Below are 17,379 nucleotides of genomic sequence, written 5' to 3'. Positions count from 1 at the left end.
ATTTTTAAACCTTATAAAACTGTACCGTGTGTGTCACGACCACTATAAAACAAGAGAATAATCACCCAAATCCTCCTCCACAAGGACCAGGCTGCAGCTCTTCTGGTGTAACCGTTGTTTTTTTGATGAAAATGTCCAATGTGCTTTGCTTATTCCTCTTCTTCTTTTCATCATAAATTTGTTTATAGTAAACAATATTTTTAATAGCATGATAAATATTGAATGCTCTGCAGAATTGCATGCGAGTCTGATGATTTCCTTCAGGCAGAAATGGCTTGGGAAAAAGCTCTCTAAATAATACGTAAACCGTAAACACTGAAAGAACCCCCTGACCCATCGGTTGGATCAATGAAGTAGTATTTAGAAGAAGACCACATTACAAATGGTTTCAACTTATATCAAGCCACATTACCCCCCCCCCCACACACACACACACTAATAGAATCGCAATCCGGTCTTTAAGAGATTTGAAACCAGACATAGATTTTAGCTTTTGGTGGATGAATGCCCACGTGGACATTTTTTTTCCAAAACAGGGAGGTCTCATCCATATTAAATATTTGCTATTGCAAATCATTTTCTCCCATGATAATTTTATCCAATTTCTCCACAAATTCCTTGGCAGGCTTCTCATCGGTACTTGCAGATTCACCATACATTTTCATTTTACCAGCACAAAATGCTGGTGGAATCTCATGAACCAATCGGAAGAAGCTTTGAATTCGTATTCATAATTGGGCTTTCTCCTTCAACATGTTTAAGAAACTTAGTGCCTTAGCGATTATGGTCATAGTGCCAGGGGGGGGGGGAGGACTTGCGCTTATGATTCAGGTCCTCTATCTATAATGCACGTGGCTTTTCCATATCACTGATAGGACCTTGTCGTTGCTTTGTCACTATCGTTGATTTAATGGAAGCAGATCCATTATACAAGGTGGATGGCCTGTATTTGAATGGATTTAGTGTGCAGAGACTGGAAAAAGTGTTGCTGAATGAAGTGAAAATGGATGTGCAGAACCAGGGAAACTAGAACTACCAAGGAAAGGGGGAAAGTGGATATGCAGACATCAGTGAGACAGTGTAAGAATGTATATAATGTACCTGAGCCAGTACTAAGGACAAGAAATCTGAATGGGATAGTTAGAATAACGCATCAAGATAGGGGTGGGACAAAGGGACCTCTGTATTTCATGTATACTAATGCCAGAAGTATTAGGAGCAAGGAAGAATTTTTGGCTTTGATTGGCTCTTCCTGGCCACAGGTTATTGGCATTAGTGAAACATGGCTGATGGAAGATGATATAGTTACTGGGATAGAATGTGTAGCTTATAGTGTATTTAGGAGGGACAGAGAGAATAAAATGGGGGGGGAGGAGTGTTATTGATGATAGCTGATGAACTGTAGTCAAGGAGAATTGAAGTTGTATTGCAGGATAGTGAAGAGAGCTCATTTGAGGCTATTTGCTGTGAGATTGAGACTGGCAGAACAAAATATACAGTTGGGTGCTGCTATAGACCAGGTGATGGAATAGATGGTGGAGATAGTATGCATAAATGAATTGATGAAATGAGTGGAAAGAGGGTAATTATTATGGGGAATTTCAACTATGGTAACATTGATTGGAAGGAGGAGAGGACACGTGAGGAAGGAAACAGATTTTATTCAATTATTAAGGGATAACTATCTGAGACAGCATGTAATTGAAAATACTAGGGGTTTGAGAGTGCTTGACCTGGTAATAGCATCTGACAATTTGACCGTAATGAATATGACCATGTTGCCACCTATTGGTGAGAGTGATCAAGACAGGGTATATGTGGAATTACCGTGCTGCAAGTATGACAAACTTAAGAGATTGCTTGGATCAGTGCCATGGCATGTAAAACTGCAAGGGCTGGATAGAGCATGGAAAGTGGTCAAGGAGCATTTACAGGAGGTTATGGCTGATTGTATACCTAAGGTCTGAATAGTAAAATAAACAGGGGTTAAATGGATGAATAACACCATTAAGCTTCAGCTGCAAAAAAAAGAAACAACTGTGGAGGGAATTTAAAGAGAAAGGTGACCTGCAGGCACACAAATGATATAAAGCGCAGGCCAAAAGGGTAACGAGTGTGGTAAAAAAGGCAAAAGCAGATTATGAAAGGAAACTAGCTATGCAAGCTAAAGAGAATCCCAAACAGTTCTTTCAATATACTGCAAGCAAAAAAAAAAAAAAAAACTGTACACGGCAGAATGATTTTAAGGAATGCTGATGGTAAGGAGGTCACTGAATCAGTCGATATAGTGGAATTACTGAGCAAGCACTTTGCAAGAGTATATCATCCAGGTGGTGACATTGAAAAAATGAAGGAACCATTAGTTTATATGGGAATTGTGATGAATGAAGTGGAGTTGAATAGTCTATTACAGAGAACCTTAATGTGAATATATTTGTGGGATTGAATGGTATTCCGGCACGGGTCTTACGTGAAGCAACTAAAGAATTATCAGTGCCTTTGGCCATGTTGTTTAATCTGAGTCTCGGGTCTGGTTTAGTCCCGAAGGTGTGGAAAGAGGGGAAAATATTTCCGCTGGATAAAGGAGGATCCAAGCTACTGTTGCAAATTACCGACTGATCAGCATATCAGTCGTTGTCAAGGTCTTGGAGAAAGTAGTAAAGGAGAAAATACAGGAATGGATTAATGAAAATGAGATACTGTACGGGGGACAGCATGGCTTTCCAAAGGGTAGATCATGCCTCAATAACTTGCTCAAGTTTTATAACGCAGTGACGGCTGAACTGGATAAGGGTAATGGGTTTACAGTGATACTGCTGGACCTGGCTAAGGCATTTGACAGGATACGACATGGAATTCTAATCTGTAAACTGCAACATATGGGAATGGATATAGGGTTGGTGAGATGGATAGGTGGGTGGTTGATGGAGAGATATCAGAGAGTAGTTTATTCAGGAGTAGAGTCCAAAAGACGGCCTGTGACTAGTGGTGTGCTGCAGGGCTCTGTTCTTGGACCACTGCTGTTTAATTTGTTCATTAACGATATAGTGAAGGATCTAAGAGGAACAGTTCATTTGTTCGCTGATTATGCAAAGTTGGGTAGGGCAATAGTGAATACAGAAGATGTCAAAATCTTGCAGGACGACTTGGATAGATTGGAGTTCTGGGCTAAGGAGAATGGATGTCAATTTAATGTGACAAAATATAAGGTTGTGCATTTTGGGGTGAAAAGATTAGCAGCAGTATACCACATTGGTGGAACTGTACTCCAGGAGATTGATGAGGCCAGGGACTTGGGAGTGTTGGTGGATAGGGAGATGAAGTTTAGGGAGCACATTGCGAAAGTAGCTAAATCAGCTCATCAACTCACTTGGTTGTTGAAAAATACCTTAACGAGCAGAGACAAGCAAGTTATTGTACCTCTGTACTAAGCCTTGATAAGACCTCATCTCGACTACTGTGCCCAGATTTGGTCACCTAGGTTTCTTCTTGATGGGGAGGAGGTGGAGAGGATCCAGAGGCGAGTGACCAAGATGATAGCAGGTCTATGGAATGAACCTTATGAGAACAGGTTGAAGATTTGTGGGTTGCAGAAATTAGTTGATAGGCAGAAAAGAGGCGATATGATTGAGACATTCAAATTGCTAAAGGGTTTCTATAGGATTAATTCAGAGGATATGTTTGAAATCAGGACTGGTGGTGGGAGAACTGGAGGACACCTATGGAAGCTGGGCAAGAGTGTGGTTAGCAAGGGTGTTAGAGCTGGATTCTTTACTTTTAGAGTGGTAAATGAGTGGAATAAGCTGCCAGAGTCTGTTGTGGGTGCTATGACAGTGAGTGAGTTCAAGGCAACGTATGATAGATAGTGTGAGAATGTTGTATAGTTGTGTGGACATGATGTTTAGGGCCTCCCTTGATGAGTCTAAGTCTGCCTGGAGCTGCCCGTAATAATAATTGTAATTCACAGCCTCTACGATTTTATCCTTATTTTTCAAAATGGCCGTCATAGTAGAATGAGACCATCCAAAGTCATATGCGATCACATTGACGAGCTTACCAGCTTTACGTTGCTTTATAACTTGCAACTTTGTTTCAAGATCAATTGCTCACCTTGTTTTCTGTGAATCTGCACTAAGTTTTTTGATTGTGCATGTAGGGTGGCATATTGCACAAAATACCATGAAATATTTAACTGTAAACACAAAAATAACCTATTTCTCAAACACAAAATCAACAGAGGAACTGTTGGAGCCAAGACAGATGTGAATGAATTCTTTGCATTGTAAGAACTTTCAAGGAAAAATCTATGTCAGCTGGCAGATGAGATTATTATTATTATTATTACCACCCCCAAGACCTCATGGAGTCAAAGACTGATCTGGGAGGTCCTTTTATCACACACACAGTTCATCATACCGTGTTTTAAACACATTCAAACTCTCTGCAGACACCACATTCTCAGGCAAGGCATTCCAATCATTCACAACTCTGCATGAAAAAAACCTGCCTCTCACTCCCCTACTCATATCTTCTTTATATAGTTTCCATCACCTACTTGTAGGTCTCTATCATATCTCCCCCTGTTCCTCCTGTCCACCAGACTCTGCAAATTACATCTTCTCAATCTTTCCTCATTCTCAACATTCCAGAGGTCAGAAACTACCTTAGTCTCCTTTGGACTCTTTCCAACATCTCTTCATCCTTCTGAAAACCCGGTGACCAAATCTGGGCACAATAGTCCATGTGTGGCCTAATCAAAGCCTTATACAACGGAACAAGAATCTCCCTACTTTTATACGTCAGTGTCCTCCGCATCATTCCCAGAAGCCTTTGTGTTGTCTTCACAATTTTGGCGATGTGTCCCCTAAATTTTAGATCCTTATTGACTATCACCCCCCAAATCTCTTATTTCCTCTACCTCCAACAATATATTATCAAAGGCATAAATTCTGCATTCCATCTTTGTTTTCCAAATTTTAAAACCTTACATTTTGCAACATTGAACTCACATCCCCATTTCCGTACCCAATCACTTAATTTATTCAAGTCTTCTTGTAAGGTCACAACATCTTCACTACTCTTTACGGTTCATCCCAACTTTGCATCATCTGCAAACAACTGAATATCTCCATCCAAATCTTTGCCAATATCATTAATATACCAGTTAAACAGTAATGGCCCTAAAACAGACCCCTGAGGCACTCCACTAGTGACTTTCCTTTTCCTGGATATCGCTGTCCCATACACAACTTGTTGATACCTATCAGATAGCCAGTCTCCAATCCAGTGCACCAATCTAATATCCAACCGCGTGCGCTTGTTTGACTGTCAACATATCATGAGGTACTCTATCAAAAGCCTTTGCGAAATCATATATATTATTGTGTATCATTTTCCTCTGTCCAAGGAAGCAGTCACTTTATTGTAATAAGTAAGTAGATTACTAAAACATGACCTCCCTTTAGCAAATCCATGCTGTCCATCAAAGATAGTACCATTGTTATCAACCCAACTCTGGATCCTAGTTCTCACAAGCATCTCCAACAACTTAACCACAACACCTGACACACAGATAGGCCTATAGTTTGATGCTTGAGTTCGATCACCTCCTTTATGAAGTGGCACAATCTTGTCCTCCTTCCACTCCTTAGGAACTTGACCGAGTGCAAGACTCATATTAAAAAAATATGTCAAGGCAGATGTCAACTCCCTGGCACATTCTTTCAGAATACGTGGTGATATATTATCAAGTCCCACAGCCTTATTAACATCTAGTTTACTCAACTCCCCATACACCTCTTGCTCACCTACAGTCAGTCTCTGCTCCCAATCCCTCCATGAAGTCACATTCACAAGATTGAGAGATCTTCATGAACTGCTTATTAAGTATCTCCACCACACACATTCTGCATCAGCTGTCTTTATACCATTTTCTCCTAATCAATGTCATCCTTCCATAATTATTCTTTCTTTTGCTGGCTACATATCGAAAGAACTCCTTATGATTCTTTTTGGCTTCATTAGCCAACTGCTGTTCATACCTCTCTTTAGCTACCCTCACCAACCAAGTCACCCTCCTTGCGTGGTCTTTGTAGACCGCATGGAATTGATTATTTCCACTTCTCTTATGCTGCCTCCACAATGCCCTTTTTCTCTGTATCACATGCTTAATCTCTTTATTCATCTCTCTCACACCCACCTTATTTAACCTTCTCACTCTTGGAATACATTTAGACATTGCATCTACTAAACAGTTTTTGAAAATCCCCCAAGCTGCATTGATCTCTTTTCCAGCTATTCCTCATTCCACGCTACACTTGCAAGCTGTCTCCTGAGCTCTTCATAATCATTCCCCCCCCCCTGTAGTTCCACATATATCCTTTTCTCACAGAGGGTCCTAGCACTGCTGGCAACCAACCCGGTAATCACCTCATGGTCACTCTCACCAATTGGTGGATGATTTGTCACCTCATTTACAATTGCATCCTCTGATGAGATGACCAAATCCAAGACCCTAAATCCTCGTGTACCTCCTGTTACATACTGTTCTGAGGTAGTTATCCCTCAAAAACTCAAGAAACTCATTTTCTTTACTTCCACTTGCCATCTCATCATTCCAGTCTATATTGCCATAATTAAAATCACATGCTTTACATCTGGTCACATAAAATTAAGAGGTAGCATGTAGGCATGTCATCAACTGATAAATAACTACTGTGCATTATTAGGATGGATGTTATTATAACACATTCATTAGATAATTTCATAGAGAGGGAGAAAGATGTAAAATTTCAATTCATTTCCAAACAGGAATATTAGAATTTGAATATCAACCACTTTGCAGAGACAAAAGTAACAACTGTAATGAAGAATTGGCTACAGTCCATTTTGAAATACCAATAAATTTACGTATAGACACAAAGTTTGGTAACAGCCTGTCCGTCACCATGCATCCAAAGATACAAACATGTTCTTAAAAAGATCAGATTGACATAAACTTTTATGCAATGTTCCTTTGTAGTTTTACATGCAGTCAGTTGTTACACTGAACCTCAGTGGCAAGTCTGCTTGATATTATTAGTAAAAATTATGATATTGTCAGTATGGTACCAGTGTGTGGAAGAACAATAGCAGAAAATACTTCATTGTCAGGTAATTTGAATTGGCTGGATTTTGTGGAGTGCAGATTGTGTGTGTGTGTGTGTGTGTGTGTGTGTGTGTGTGTGTGTGTGTGTGTGTGAGTGAGTGAGTGAGTGAGTGAGTGAGTGAGTGATGTATTTGTCACAAAAATTAAAGAATATGTGGAAGAAAATTGAAACTGGAGAGAGAGAGAGAGTGTGTATTAAATGTTTTAAAAGTGAGTATGGAATAAATGTTTTAAAAGTGAGTATGGAATAAATGTTAGTAGAGTGGACAGTATCAACAGTAGGATGGGAAATATCAGAATTAATGTCGAATGTGTGGCAGTGGAAATACAGGAGAACAAAATGGACATAAATAAATAGCATGTTTGAATGTCATCCTTTAGAGGACAAAGCATAAAAGTGAAAAGTTGCAGAAGCAATAAGAGAATAGCAGGGCTGAGAAGAGAAAATTATGTTGGAGACTCAATGATCAAGGGAGCACTTAATGAAAGTGTAACAAAATTCATGATATTAGTCATACCATCCCGATGCAAAAAGGTAAGGCAAAAGAAAGAATTAGTTGTCTTGTTGGCACAAATCATCTGAGAGACAAGAAGTATTCTGAAGGAACATGTAAAGGTGTTGTTAGAAGAAGCAAAACTAAAGAACAAGAAGGTGAAGATTATAATTCTCCTACCATGCTATGATAGTGGTGAAATGAGGAGGAGGAAGGCATTACTAGCTAATGAATATAATTAGGTTGTGTAGAAAGAATGGCATAGGATTTGTTGATCTGTGGTCTTTATTTGACAGAAAGAAGGATTTGTACAATGCTGATGGACTGCATTTAAATGGTTTTGGTGTTATGTATCTAGGGAGAGTTGGTTCACTGAGCACGCTGAAGTGCAAATTCAAGAAAACTTAAGCAGTTAGGGTAGAAACAGATGAGTTTGTGTGAAGACACCCATGAGGCGAGTGAGTGTGAGAATGACCAAGTGTGGAATCTAGTCTCCCAAGCAAAAATATTGAATACGGTAGTCAATTCAGAAAATAAAGGTGGGGGGGGGGGCTAAAGGGAAGCTGCAGTTTCTATATACTAATGCCAGAATTATCAAGAACAAGAGGGAAGAGCTTTTGGCATTGGTTAGTGCAACCTTGCCAAAAGTTATAGGCCTCAGTGAGACTTGACTAACAGTAGATGATGTAGTTACAGGGATAGAATGTGAAGGAGTTTAGTATTTTCAGGGAAGATAGAGAAGATAGGAAGGGAGGGGGTACTGCTGATGATATCAGATGAATTACAGCCAAAAATAATAGGAGATAGGCAGGAGGGTGGCTGTTGATGTGAAGCAGTCTGGTGTGAGATCAAGTCCAGTAAGATAAAATATACGGTTGGTTGTTGCTATAAGCTGGAAGGGGGTTCCACAGATGATATGGAAAACATGCATCAGCAAATTAGTACAGTGAGTGAAGGTCATGTGATTATTATGGGGAATTTCAACTATGGAGATATGCATTGGAAGTAAGAATGATTATATGGTAGGAAGGAAATGGAATTTATATACCTGCTGCTAGATAATTACTTGAGTCAGCATGTGATGGAGGGGTGTGAGAGGATTAAACCTGGTCATAGGATCAGAAGAGCTATCCATAACCAAGGTGGCCATATAGCCTCCAATTGGCAAAAATTACCATTTTGGAATTGACCAGTTTGGAAGATTGTAAAACATGAGGAATATTCTGTGAAGAAGGGACAGGGCCGGCTGGAGGTTTTGTGGGGTCTCGGGAAAAAGTTATTAATGGGGTCCCAAAATATTTGCAAAAAAGAAATTTTTTTATCAAAAGAATTATATAATTTTATTAAACATAATTTACAAACATTAAATACATATAGTTATATACTAAAATATTTCCCATATCAATATATCTCTGAAACATCAAAAATTCTATTATCATATTTTCTTAGAAATTTAAAAGTGTGGGGGCCCCTTTGAGCATGGGGCCTTTGTCTGAGGCTCAAAAATCAATGTCTGAGCCGGCTCTGAGAAGGAGTATATGTGTAGCAACAAGGCAGGTTACTATGAGATTTAAGCTTAGGAGAAAGCTTAAATCTCTGCAATGGCATAAAACCCTGTTAGTAGTGCATGGGAGATAGTTAAGAGGCATTTAGAGGAAGCAATATTAAATTATATACTTATGATAAGAAGAGTTATACAGGTAGGAGTTGGATGGATGAATAATATCATTAAGCATGAGCTGCAGAAGAAGAATATGCTGTGGAGGATATATAAGGAGAAAGATGACCAACACACTCATGAACAAATATAAGGTTCAGGCAAAAAAAGGTGAAAGGAAGGCAAAATCAGATTATTAGAAGAATCTAGCGGAGCAGGCCAAATAAAATCCCAAAGAGTTCTTTTGTTACATGACAAGTAAAAGGAAGAATGACTGTGGAAGATCTTCTGTCACCTCATCACCATTAGCACTCATTAACCTTAATGAGTGCAGATAAATTAGTTGAGTTACTGAGTGACCACTTTGCAACATTATATCATCCAAGTGATGTTACTGCATTAATATATGTGACAGACTGATGTGGAAACAGAGGTAAATGAATTGGAGATTCCTAGGATATTGCAGAATCTTAATGTAAATACAGCTGTGGAATTAGATGGAATACTAGCTAAGGTTTTATGGGAATGTGCAAGGGAACTGGCAGTGTGCCTTCGACTAGTCTGTTTAATTTAAGTCTCAGCTCCGGTAGAGTACCAAGGGAGTAGAATGAGGGCCAAATAACCCTTACATAAGGGAAGTTCTAATACTGCAGTAGCAATTCTAGACCAATCATTATCTCAGGCGTGCTGGTAAAAGTACTGGAAAAATTGGTCAAAAAGAGAATTCAACAATGGGTGGATAAGAATATGATATTGTATGAGGGACAACATGGCATTGTGAAGGGCCAATCATGCCATAGTAATTAGCTTTTTATAATAGAGTAACAGCTGATTTGGATAAAGGAAATGGCTACATGATTTTGCTGGATTTTGCAAAGGCATTTGATGGAATACCACTTGGAATTAGTTATACAAATTAGAACAAATGGGGATGAAAAAGACACTGGTTATGTGGATAAGAGGGTGGCTGCCAGACAGATATCAAAAAGTGATATATGGAGAGACAGAATAATCAAGACAAAAACAGGTGACTAGTGGCATACTACAAGGTTCAGTGCTGGGACCACTACTATATAATATGTACATAAATGATATAGAAAATAACCTGAAAGGAAATGTTCGGTTGTGTGCTGGTGGTGTGAAATTAGGAAGAGTAATAGTTAATTGAGGTAATGTGGAGAGCTTGCTGGATGATTTAAATAGGCTGTCAGTCGGCAAAACATAATGGTATCAGTTTAATGTGGAGAAATGTAAAGTTATGAATTTTGAGATAAATGGGTTATAAGCTGTGTTCCACATTGATGGAACTGTTCATCAGGAAATAGATGAAGCTAGAGATTTAGGGATGGTGGTAGTGGTAGATAGTTAAAGTTTACAGGATATATTGCTAAAGTGGCTCATAAGATTACTTGGCTATTGAAGAACACACTAACAAGCTGAGATTAGGAAGTTGCTATTCACTTTATAAGGCCTTGATACATCTACATTGGGATTACCGTGCTCATGTCTGTCTCCTGGGTTTCTTGGGAATGAGGAAGTGGTGAAGAAGATTTAGAGACAAGCAGCCAAGATGGTGAGCCTGTAGAATGTTCCTTATGAGGATACATTGAGAGTGTGTGGATTGCAGAAGTTGGTTGATAGGAGAAAAACATGGGATATGATAGAAACATTTAAGTTGCTTATAGGGTTTTATAGGATTGATGCAGGAGAAATGTTTCAGTACTTGGAGAAGAGCCAGAACAAGAGGTCATCCCTGGAAGTTGAATAAATGTATGGTTAGTGTGAAGGCTAGATTTTTTGTTTGGAGAATGAGTGGAATGGGTTGCCAGAGTCAGTTGCGAGTGCTTTCGTGGATTCAAGAAAAGGTATGATACGTTGTGTGAATAATTTGAGTCTCCTGCGATGAGTCTTTGGACAACATGGAGGGTCCTGTATGCTAATAATAATAATAATGTATTTGTTAAATTGAAATGAAAAATAATGTGATTACACTGAGAAATTAAGTGTCAGAATATTGTAAGTGTTATTTTATTTCATATATTATATGAAATATAATATAATATTTAAATACAAGTGCAATATATTTTATTGAACTTGTATTTTGTCTGGTTTTATTTTTTTTTTTGTAGTAAATTGTACTTCATTTATTTGTTTATTTTTTTTCATACAGGATTAGTTACAACAACAAGTAATCAGTTGGATCGGGAAACTCAAGCAGAACATGTGTTGGAGGTATGCATGACTTATCTATAGATGGTAAAATTTAGAACAACGAAAATATGAACTCAAAAATTACCTAATATTTTTGAATTAATGATTGGTATTCCTTTGCTCTATTAAATAAATCAAAGTATATAGTTTCCACTATGTTCCATGCAAAAAAAACATGACATTGATCACTGATTGTTGTTTCAGCAATACTTGTGCCATAAGGTTTTACAAATTACAATGATAACACAAGTAAAGGAGAGTCAATAATATATAATATATTTAATAGCCATATATTTCAACATGAAAATTACAGGTCATCATTTTTGCCATCAGTCAATTGAATACAAAGTAGAACACAAACATCCTAAGAAGATGCCATACTTAGGTTTTATCGGAGATATTGAACAGAATATATCCACTCTCTCCAGTAAGGATACCAACAAACTTTGGAAGTCTCTTCTGTTGTACTGAAAGCCAAACTTCATTCATTCACACATTTCTTTAGCAGAAATTAATGCTTTACAATTGCTAAGACACAACAGTCATCTCATTATTACAAAAGAAGACAAGGGGAAAGTCACTGAAGTTATAGACTCTGCAGAATACAAATGAAAAACATCTTTCTTACCAAATGAAGGACCTGATTATCAGGAACTTCACCATAGTCCCACCTAGTGGCAGCTGGTGACAATAGAAACAGGTGGGGCCAGAGTCCAAAAACAACTTAATTTTTTTATTCAGCTCCAGTTGGCTGCCCTGCAAAATGTTTTCATTTTTCAAGTGTTAAAACAAAAAAGTTATTATTTCTATTATTTATTTTATAAATCAATGTCGAAACTTCTGAGATTCCGAGAAATAATGAGAAATGTTTTTCTAAACTATCGATTTTGTTCATAGTTAAAATGTATTGTTTATGGACATAATAAAAATTTAAACTTAAAAATAAATTATAACAAAAAACGACAACAATAATTAAACACACTAAAAACAATAAAACAGATCAACAACGAGAATAAATAATAAGACAATGAAATAATTGCCCGCTATTTACGTGCAAACGCAGTGACTTGACCAGACTAAACTGGCCCCAAGATAAGCGATTCTAGTAGCAAGGCTTATACGTTGGTCAGACATAACTGGTAATTAGTTTACGGAATTAACGCATATAAAGTATATTAATTAAAGGTAACTTTAATGAATAACTTCTATATTTCGGCAACGTCACATTGCCATCTTCAGGAACATAAAGATATGGTATGTGCACGCAGGCACTAACACAAAGCAAATGAGGAAGAAAGCAAGAAACTAATATTGTTCCTTAAGTCCTAATGGTGCCCTCTGGTGGGCTAATTTGGTAGTCTTGGCAGTTTGGCTGAAGTTCTCATAATGTAAGTCTCCCAAATTTGGGGTAGTTTCATGCACCCAAATTTGTTGAGGTTAGGAATGTTTTTTAGAGCTGCTGAAGATTCTTTGAATAATCTTTCGTATTTAAACTTGCTGCGATGAATTATTTTTGTTTTCTTCCAACGAATTTTATGGTGGGTATCTAAGGCATGGTCTGCCAGCCCAGAGCGGCTGTACTGGTGAAACTGGATGTAGTCTTTGTGTTCTGAAATCTTGATATTTGTTGTTCTGCCTGTTTGGCCAAAGTAGGACAATTAGCAGCTGCAAGGGACCTGGTATACACCAGGTAGGTCTAGGGGAAGTGGTTGGTCTTTGGTAGAGTGGATAAGGGATGCCAACTTTTTATATGGTCTGTAACAGGAAGTAAGGTCATATTTTTTGAGGATATTGGTTATTTTCTCAGAGGTGCCCTGGATGTAGGGGATGGTGATAGACTTGGTGTAATCTTTATTGTGGAGGGGGGTTGTGGTTTACTGGTTTTAGTATTTTTTGGATTTTTTGGGGGTTATAGCCATTGGCTAAGAAAGTGTTGAGGATGTGGTTTAGTTCAGTAGTTAGGGCCTTGTCATTTGAGCAGATTAATTTTGCCCTGTTGTATAGTGTTTTTATAACCCCATATTGTTGTGAGGGGGGGGGGGGGAATGCTGGTGAATGTATCTGCCAGTATGGGTGGGTTTTCTGTGAACAGAGAAAACCAAAGATCCATCAAGCTGGCGGGTGATTAAAGTGTCTAGGAAGGGGAGGGTGTTGTTTTCCTCTTTTTCTAAGGTGAACACTGGACTCTGGGGTGTTGGTTGTTTAAGTGTATTAGGAAGGAGTGGAGTGTGTCTGAGCCATGTGGCCAAATAGCAAACACATCATCCACATAACGAAGCCAAATAGTGGGTTTTTGTGGTGCGGAGTTTAAGGCTTTCTCTTCAAATGTCTCCATAAAGAAATTGGCCAAGGGTGGGGAAAGCGGTGAACCCATGGCTGTCCCCTCTATCTGTTTGTAGAACTTTCCTTGCCAAACGAAATAGCCTGAGTTCATTGTGAACTGAAATAGGGCTGAGATATCGGGAGGAAACTTGGCTTGGATGAGCTCTAAGGTTTCTTTGAGTGGGACATTAGTGAATAGGGAGGAGACGTCAAAACTGACCATTATGTCAGTGTGTGTTGGAGTGTGAGGTTTTCTATACTGGCTTTAAAGTGGGCTGAGTTTTTTATGTGTGATGGTGTATTGCCAGTGTAGTGTGTGAGCGTTTTGGCTAAATGTGTGGCTAATTTATATGTGGGGGGAATCAATGCCACCCACTATGGGACGCAATGGCACATTTTGTTTATGTATTTTTGGGAGTCCATATAATCGGGGGGTCTAGAGTTATAAGGTTTTAGTTTGTTGGTGACTTCCACAGGCCAAGAAGTGACCTTCTTAAGGCGTCTGTGGAGAGTTCTAATCTGAGAGTTGGTCGGACTATATTCAATGGGGGAGGTGGTTGGTCTTTGGTAGAGCAGATAAGGGATGCCAACTTTTTATATGGTCTGTAACAGGAAGTAAGGTCATATTTTTTGAGGTGTTGTGCCCGGTAAACAAACATGATCACTAGTGCACGTGCTTCACAATCAAAGAATCGCGTGCTATGTACGTACGTGAAAATACAGTGCCCGGGCCAGACTAAACTGGCCCCAAGATAAGCATTTTGCCTGGTAAACAAACATGATCACTATATATGATGCACTTGCCTCATACATGCCCTGTGTTCTATATGTATAAAATAGGGCCAGTCGTGGCTGGCCCCAGAGATCGTACTAAGTCGCATTGTACAATATTGCCACAAAATACTACAGTAATTTTTTTATTAAACAATATAACGTGTTGGAAATAAATCAAAAAATAATAATTACAAGAAACATATTTTTTAAAACAACAATTATTGGGCTAGTTATAGGTGGGGCCCAGCCCCTATGGCTCCTATAGACGAGCCGCCCCTGGTCCCAGCAGTAGCCAACTCAGAAAATTAAACTCTATTGGTCACAATCCCACATGTCTATGGTTTGCCAAAATCCACCAGGAAGGAATTCCAATACATTCTGTTATGGATTATATAAATTCTCCTATATATCTCTTTATTATTATTATTATTATTAGCATCTGACCTCCATGGAGTCAGAGACTCATTGAGGAAGGTACACACTATTGCACACACTGCTCATCCAACCGTGCCTTAAACTGATTCAGTGTGTCTACATTCACAACACACTCAGACAATTCATTCCACTCACGAACCACTCTCCATGCAAAGAACTTTCTCCTCACTCCTCTGCTTCCTTATACAGTTTCTAGCAATGGCCTCTTGTTCTACCCCTCTCTCTCCCATTGTATGAAAATTCTCCTTTATGTCAACATGATAACAATCCCAGACTAACTTGTATGTCTCAATCAAATCCTCCCCCCCCTCCCTCTTTCTCCTATTCACAAGGCTTTGCCCTTTACTTTGCCCTAGTGCTGCACTTTCCAAAGACCACTGACCACCTTTATAAATATTCTCTGGTCCCTTTCTAACATATCCTCATCATCATGAAAACCTGGCGACCAAATCTGTGCCCATTCATCCATATGACGCCTATCAAGGCCTTATACAATAACCTCTTTGTTTCTGATGCCATTGTATAAGGCCTTGATCAGGCCTCATACGGATCCATGTCAGGGTCCTTCATATCATTGCCATTAACTGATGTGACATCTTCACAACTTGGGCAATGTGGCCACTGAATTTCAGGTCCTTGTCCACTACTACTTCCAGATCTCTCATTTCCTATATCATCTTTAAAGTCTCCCACACCAAGTGTATACTTTTCATCCCATTTTGCTTACCAAATTTCAAAAGTTTATACTTTGCAAAATTGAGCTGACGTTCCACTTACTTGCCCATTCATGGAATCTATTCAAGTTCTCCTGTAAACCCACAACATCTACTTGACTCTGAATCGCTCTTCCCAATTTTGCATCACCTGCAAACAGCTGCATATCAGTACTTAAAGCCATCCCAATATCATTAACATACAAATTGAACAACAACGGTCCCAAAACTGAATCCTGCAATATCCAGAGAGAGGAAGGTCACTTCCTCTCTCTGGATACTGCACCACCACCACCACATACAACTTTCTGATATCTAGCTGACAGCAGGTCACTGATCCAATTCAGAAGCCTGTTATCCAGTCCAATCTGTTTCAATTTATTTAATAGTTTGTCATGCAGCGGTCTATCAAAAGCTTTTGCAAAATCCAAGTACACCACTGTATATGCATGTCACCTGTTTAAGGTATTTGTTACCTTGTTATAGTACATATGTAAATTAGTAAAACATGATCTCCATTTAACAAACCCATGCTGATAACCACAGAGAATACTGCTGTTATCAATCCATTTCTGTATCGTACTTCTCACCAATCCCTCCAATAACTTCACCACAACTGCAGATATACAGATTGGCCTATAATTTGTAGCCACAGCATTATTACCATCTTTAAGCAGTGAAACAAATTTACTTTCTTTCTTATTGACAACAATCTTATTTATTTTCTCATGTGCCTCCTGCTTGCTCACAATTAAGCCATCCTTTGATATGTCATTTACACTTGAATTTTTCAAGATTTCACCCTTATGATGATGAAACAGCTTTATAAATTGTTCAATAAATATCTCAACAATCTCTTCTGCAGCAATTACCATTCCACCATTTTCATCCATTAACATCATCTTACAATAATAATTTTTTCTTCTACTTGCCACATATCTGAAAAACTCTCTAGGGTTTTTCTTTGCCTGATTCGCCAATTTCTGCTTATACTCCACTTTTGTTTTCCTTACTAACCAAGTCACTCTCCTGGCTTGTTTTTTATACTATTCATGTAACTGATTATTACCATTATTCTTCTTGTCCTACATCCAAAGTACCTACTTCTTCCAGATTTCATGCTTACGCCCCCTCATTCATCCATTTTACACCTACCTTATTCAGCCTTTTGGCCTATGGAATACATTCCCACATTTATGCTGTTATGTATTTCTTTGTCAGTTCCTAAGCAGCATCTATTTACTTACCACTCAACTTCTCATTTCATGCTATAGCTCCTATGCTCATATTAGGCATGGCCTATTACAATTTGAAACCGTGACTGCTTCAAGGATAAGGTGGTTAGCCCTATACTTCCTTGGTGTGTCCTATGGCTGTAGATGCGTGTGTTCATGGGGGCCAGTATGCTTGTTCTGGGGGACGAAAAACCAGAGTTTCCAGGTGAACCCCCCCCCCCCACCTCCGTATGAGACCGGCTAACTCACCTTTAGTTGCAAGAGACCAGATATAGGTCCTCATGTCTTGGACAGGAATCAAACCCAGGTTTTTCCCAACCAAAGGGCTTCATCTATACCAACTGAGCTACAAAGGCTCCAACAGCCTTTACTTCCACATATATTCTTTCCT

At 38.8% G+C, this 17,379-nt stretch overlaps 1 protein-coding gene across 1 annotated transcript in view; it reads left to right on the top strand.

Moving 5' to 3' along the window:
• Positions 1-17,379, top strand: part of LOC150104708 (fat-like cadherin-related tumor suppressor homolog) — a 281,975-nt gene that overhangs the window by 179,260 nt on the left and 85,336 nt on the right. Inside the window, exon 4 of the mRNA XM_090395612.1 lies at positions 11,469-11,530. Within this exon, the coding sequence (XP_090251738.1) occupies positions 11,469-11,530 (62 nt within the window). The remainder of the gene's footprint in view (positions 1-11,468; positions 11,531-17,379) is intronic.

This window comes from Typopeltis vanoorti, chromosome 7 (genome assembly GCF_054136105.1).
Source record: "Typopeltis vanoorti isolate ZY-2024b chromosome 7, IOZ_Tvanoo_1.0, whole genome shotgun sequence".
Classification (NCBI taxonomy): domain Eukaryota; kingdom Metazoa; phylum Arthropoda; class Arachnida; order Uropygi; family Thelyphonidae; genus Typopeltis; species Typopeltis vanoorti.
This window is presented reverse-complemented; position numbering and strand designations above follow the sequence as displayed.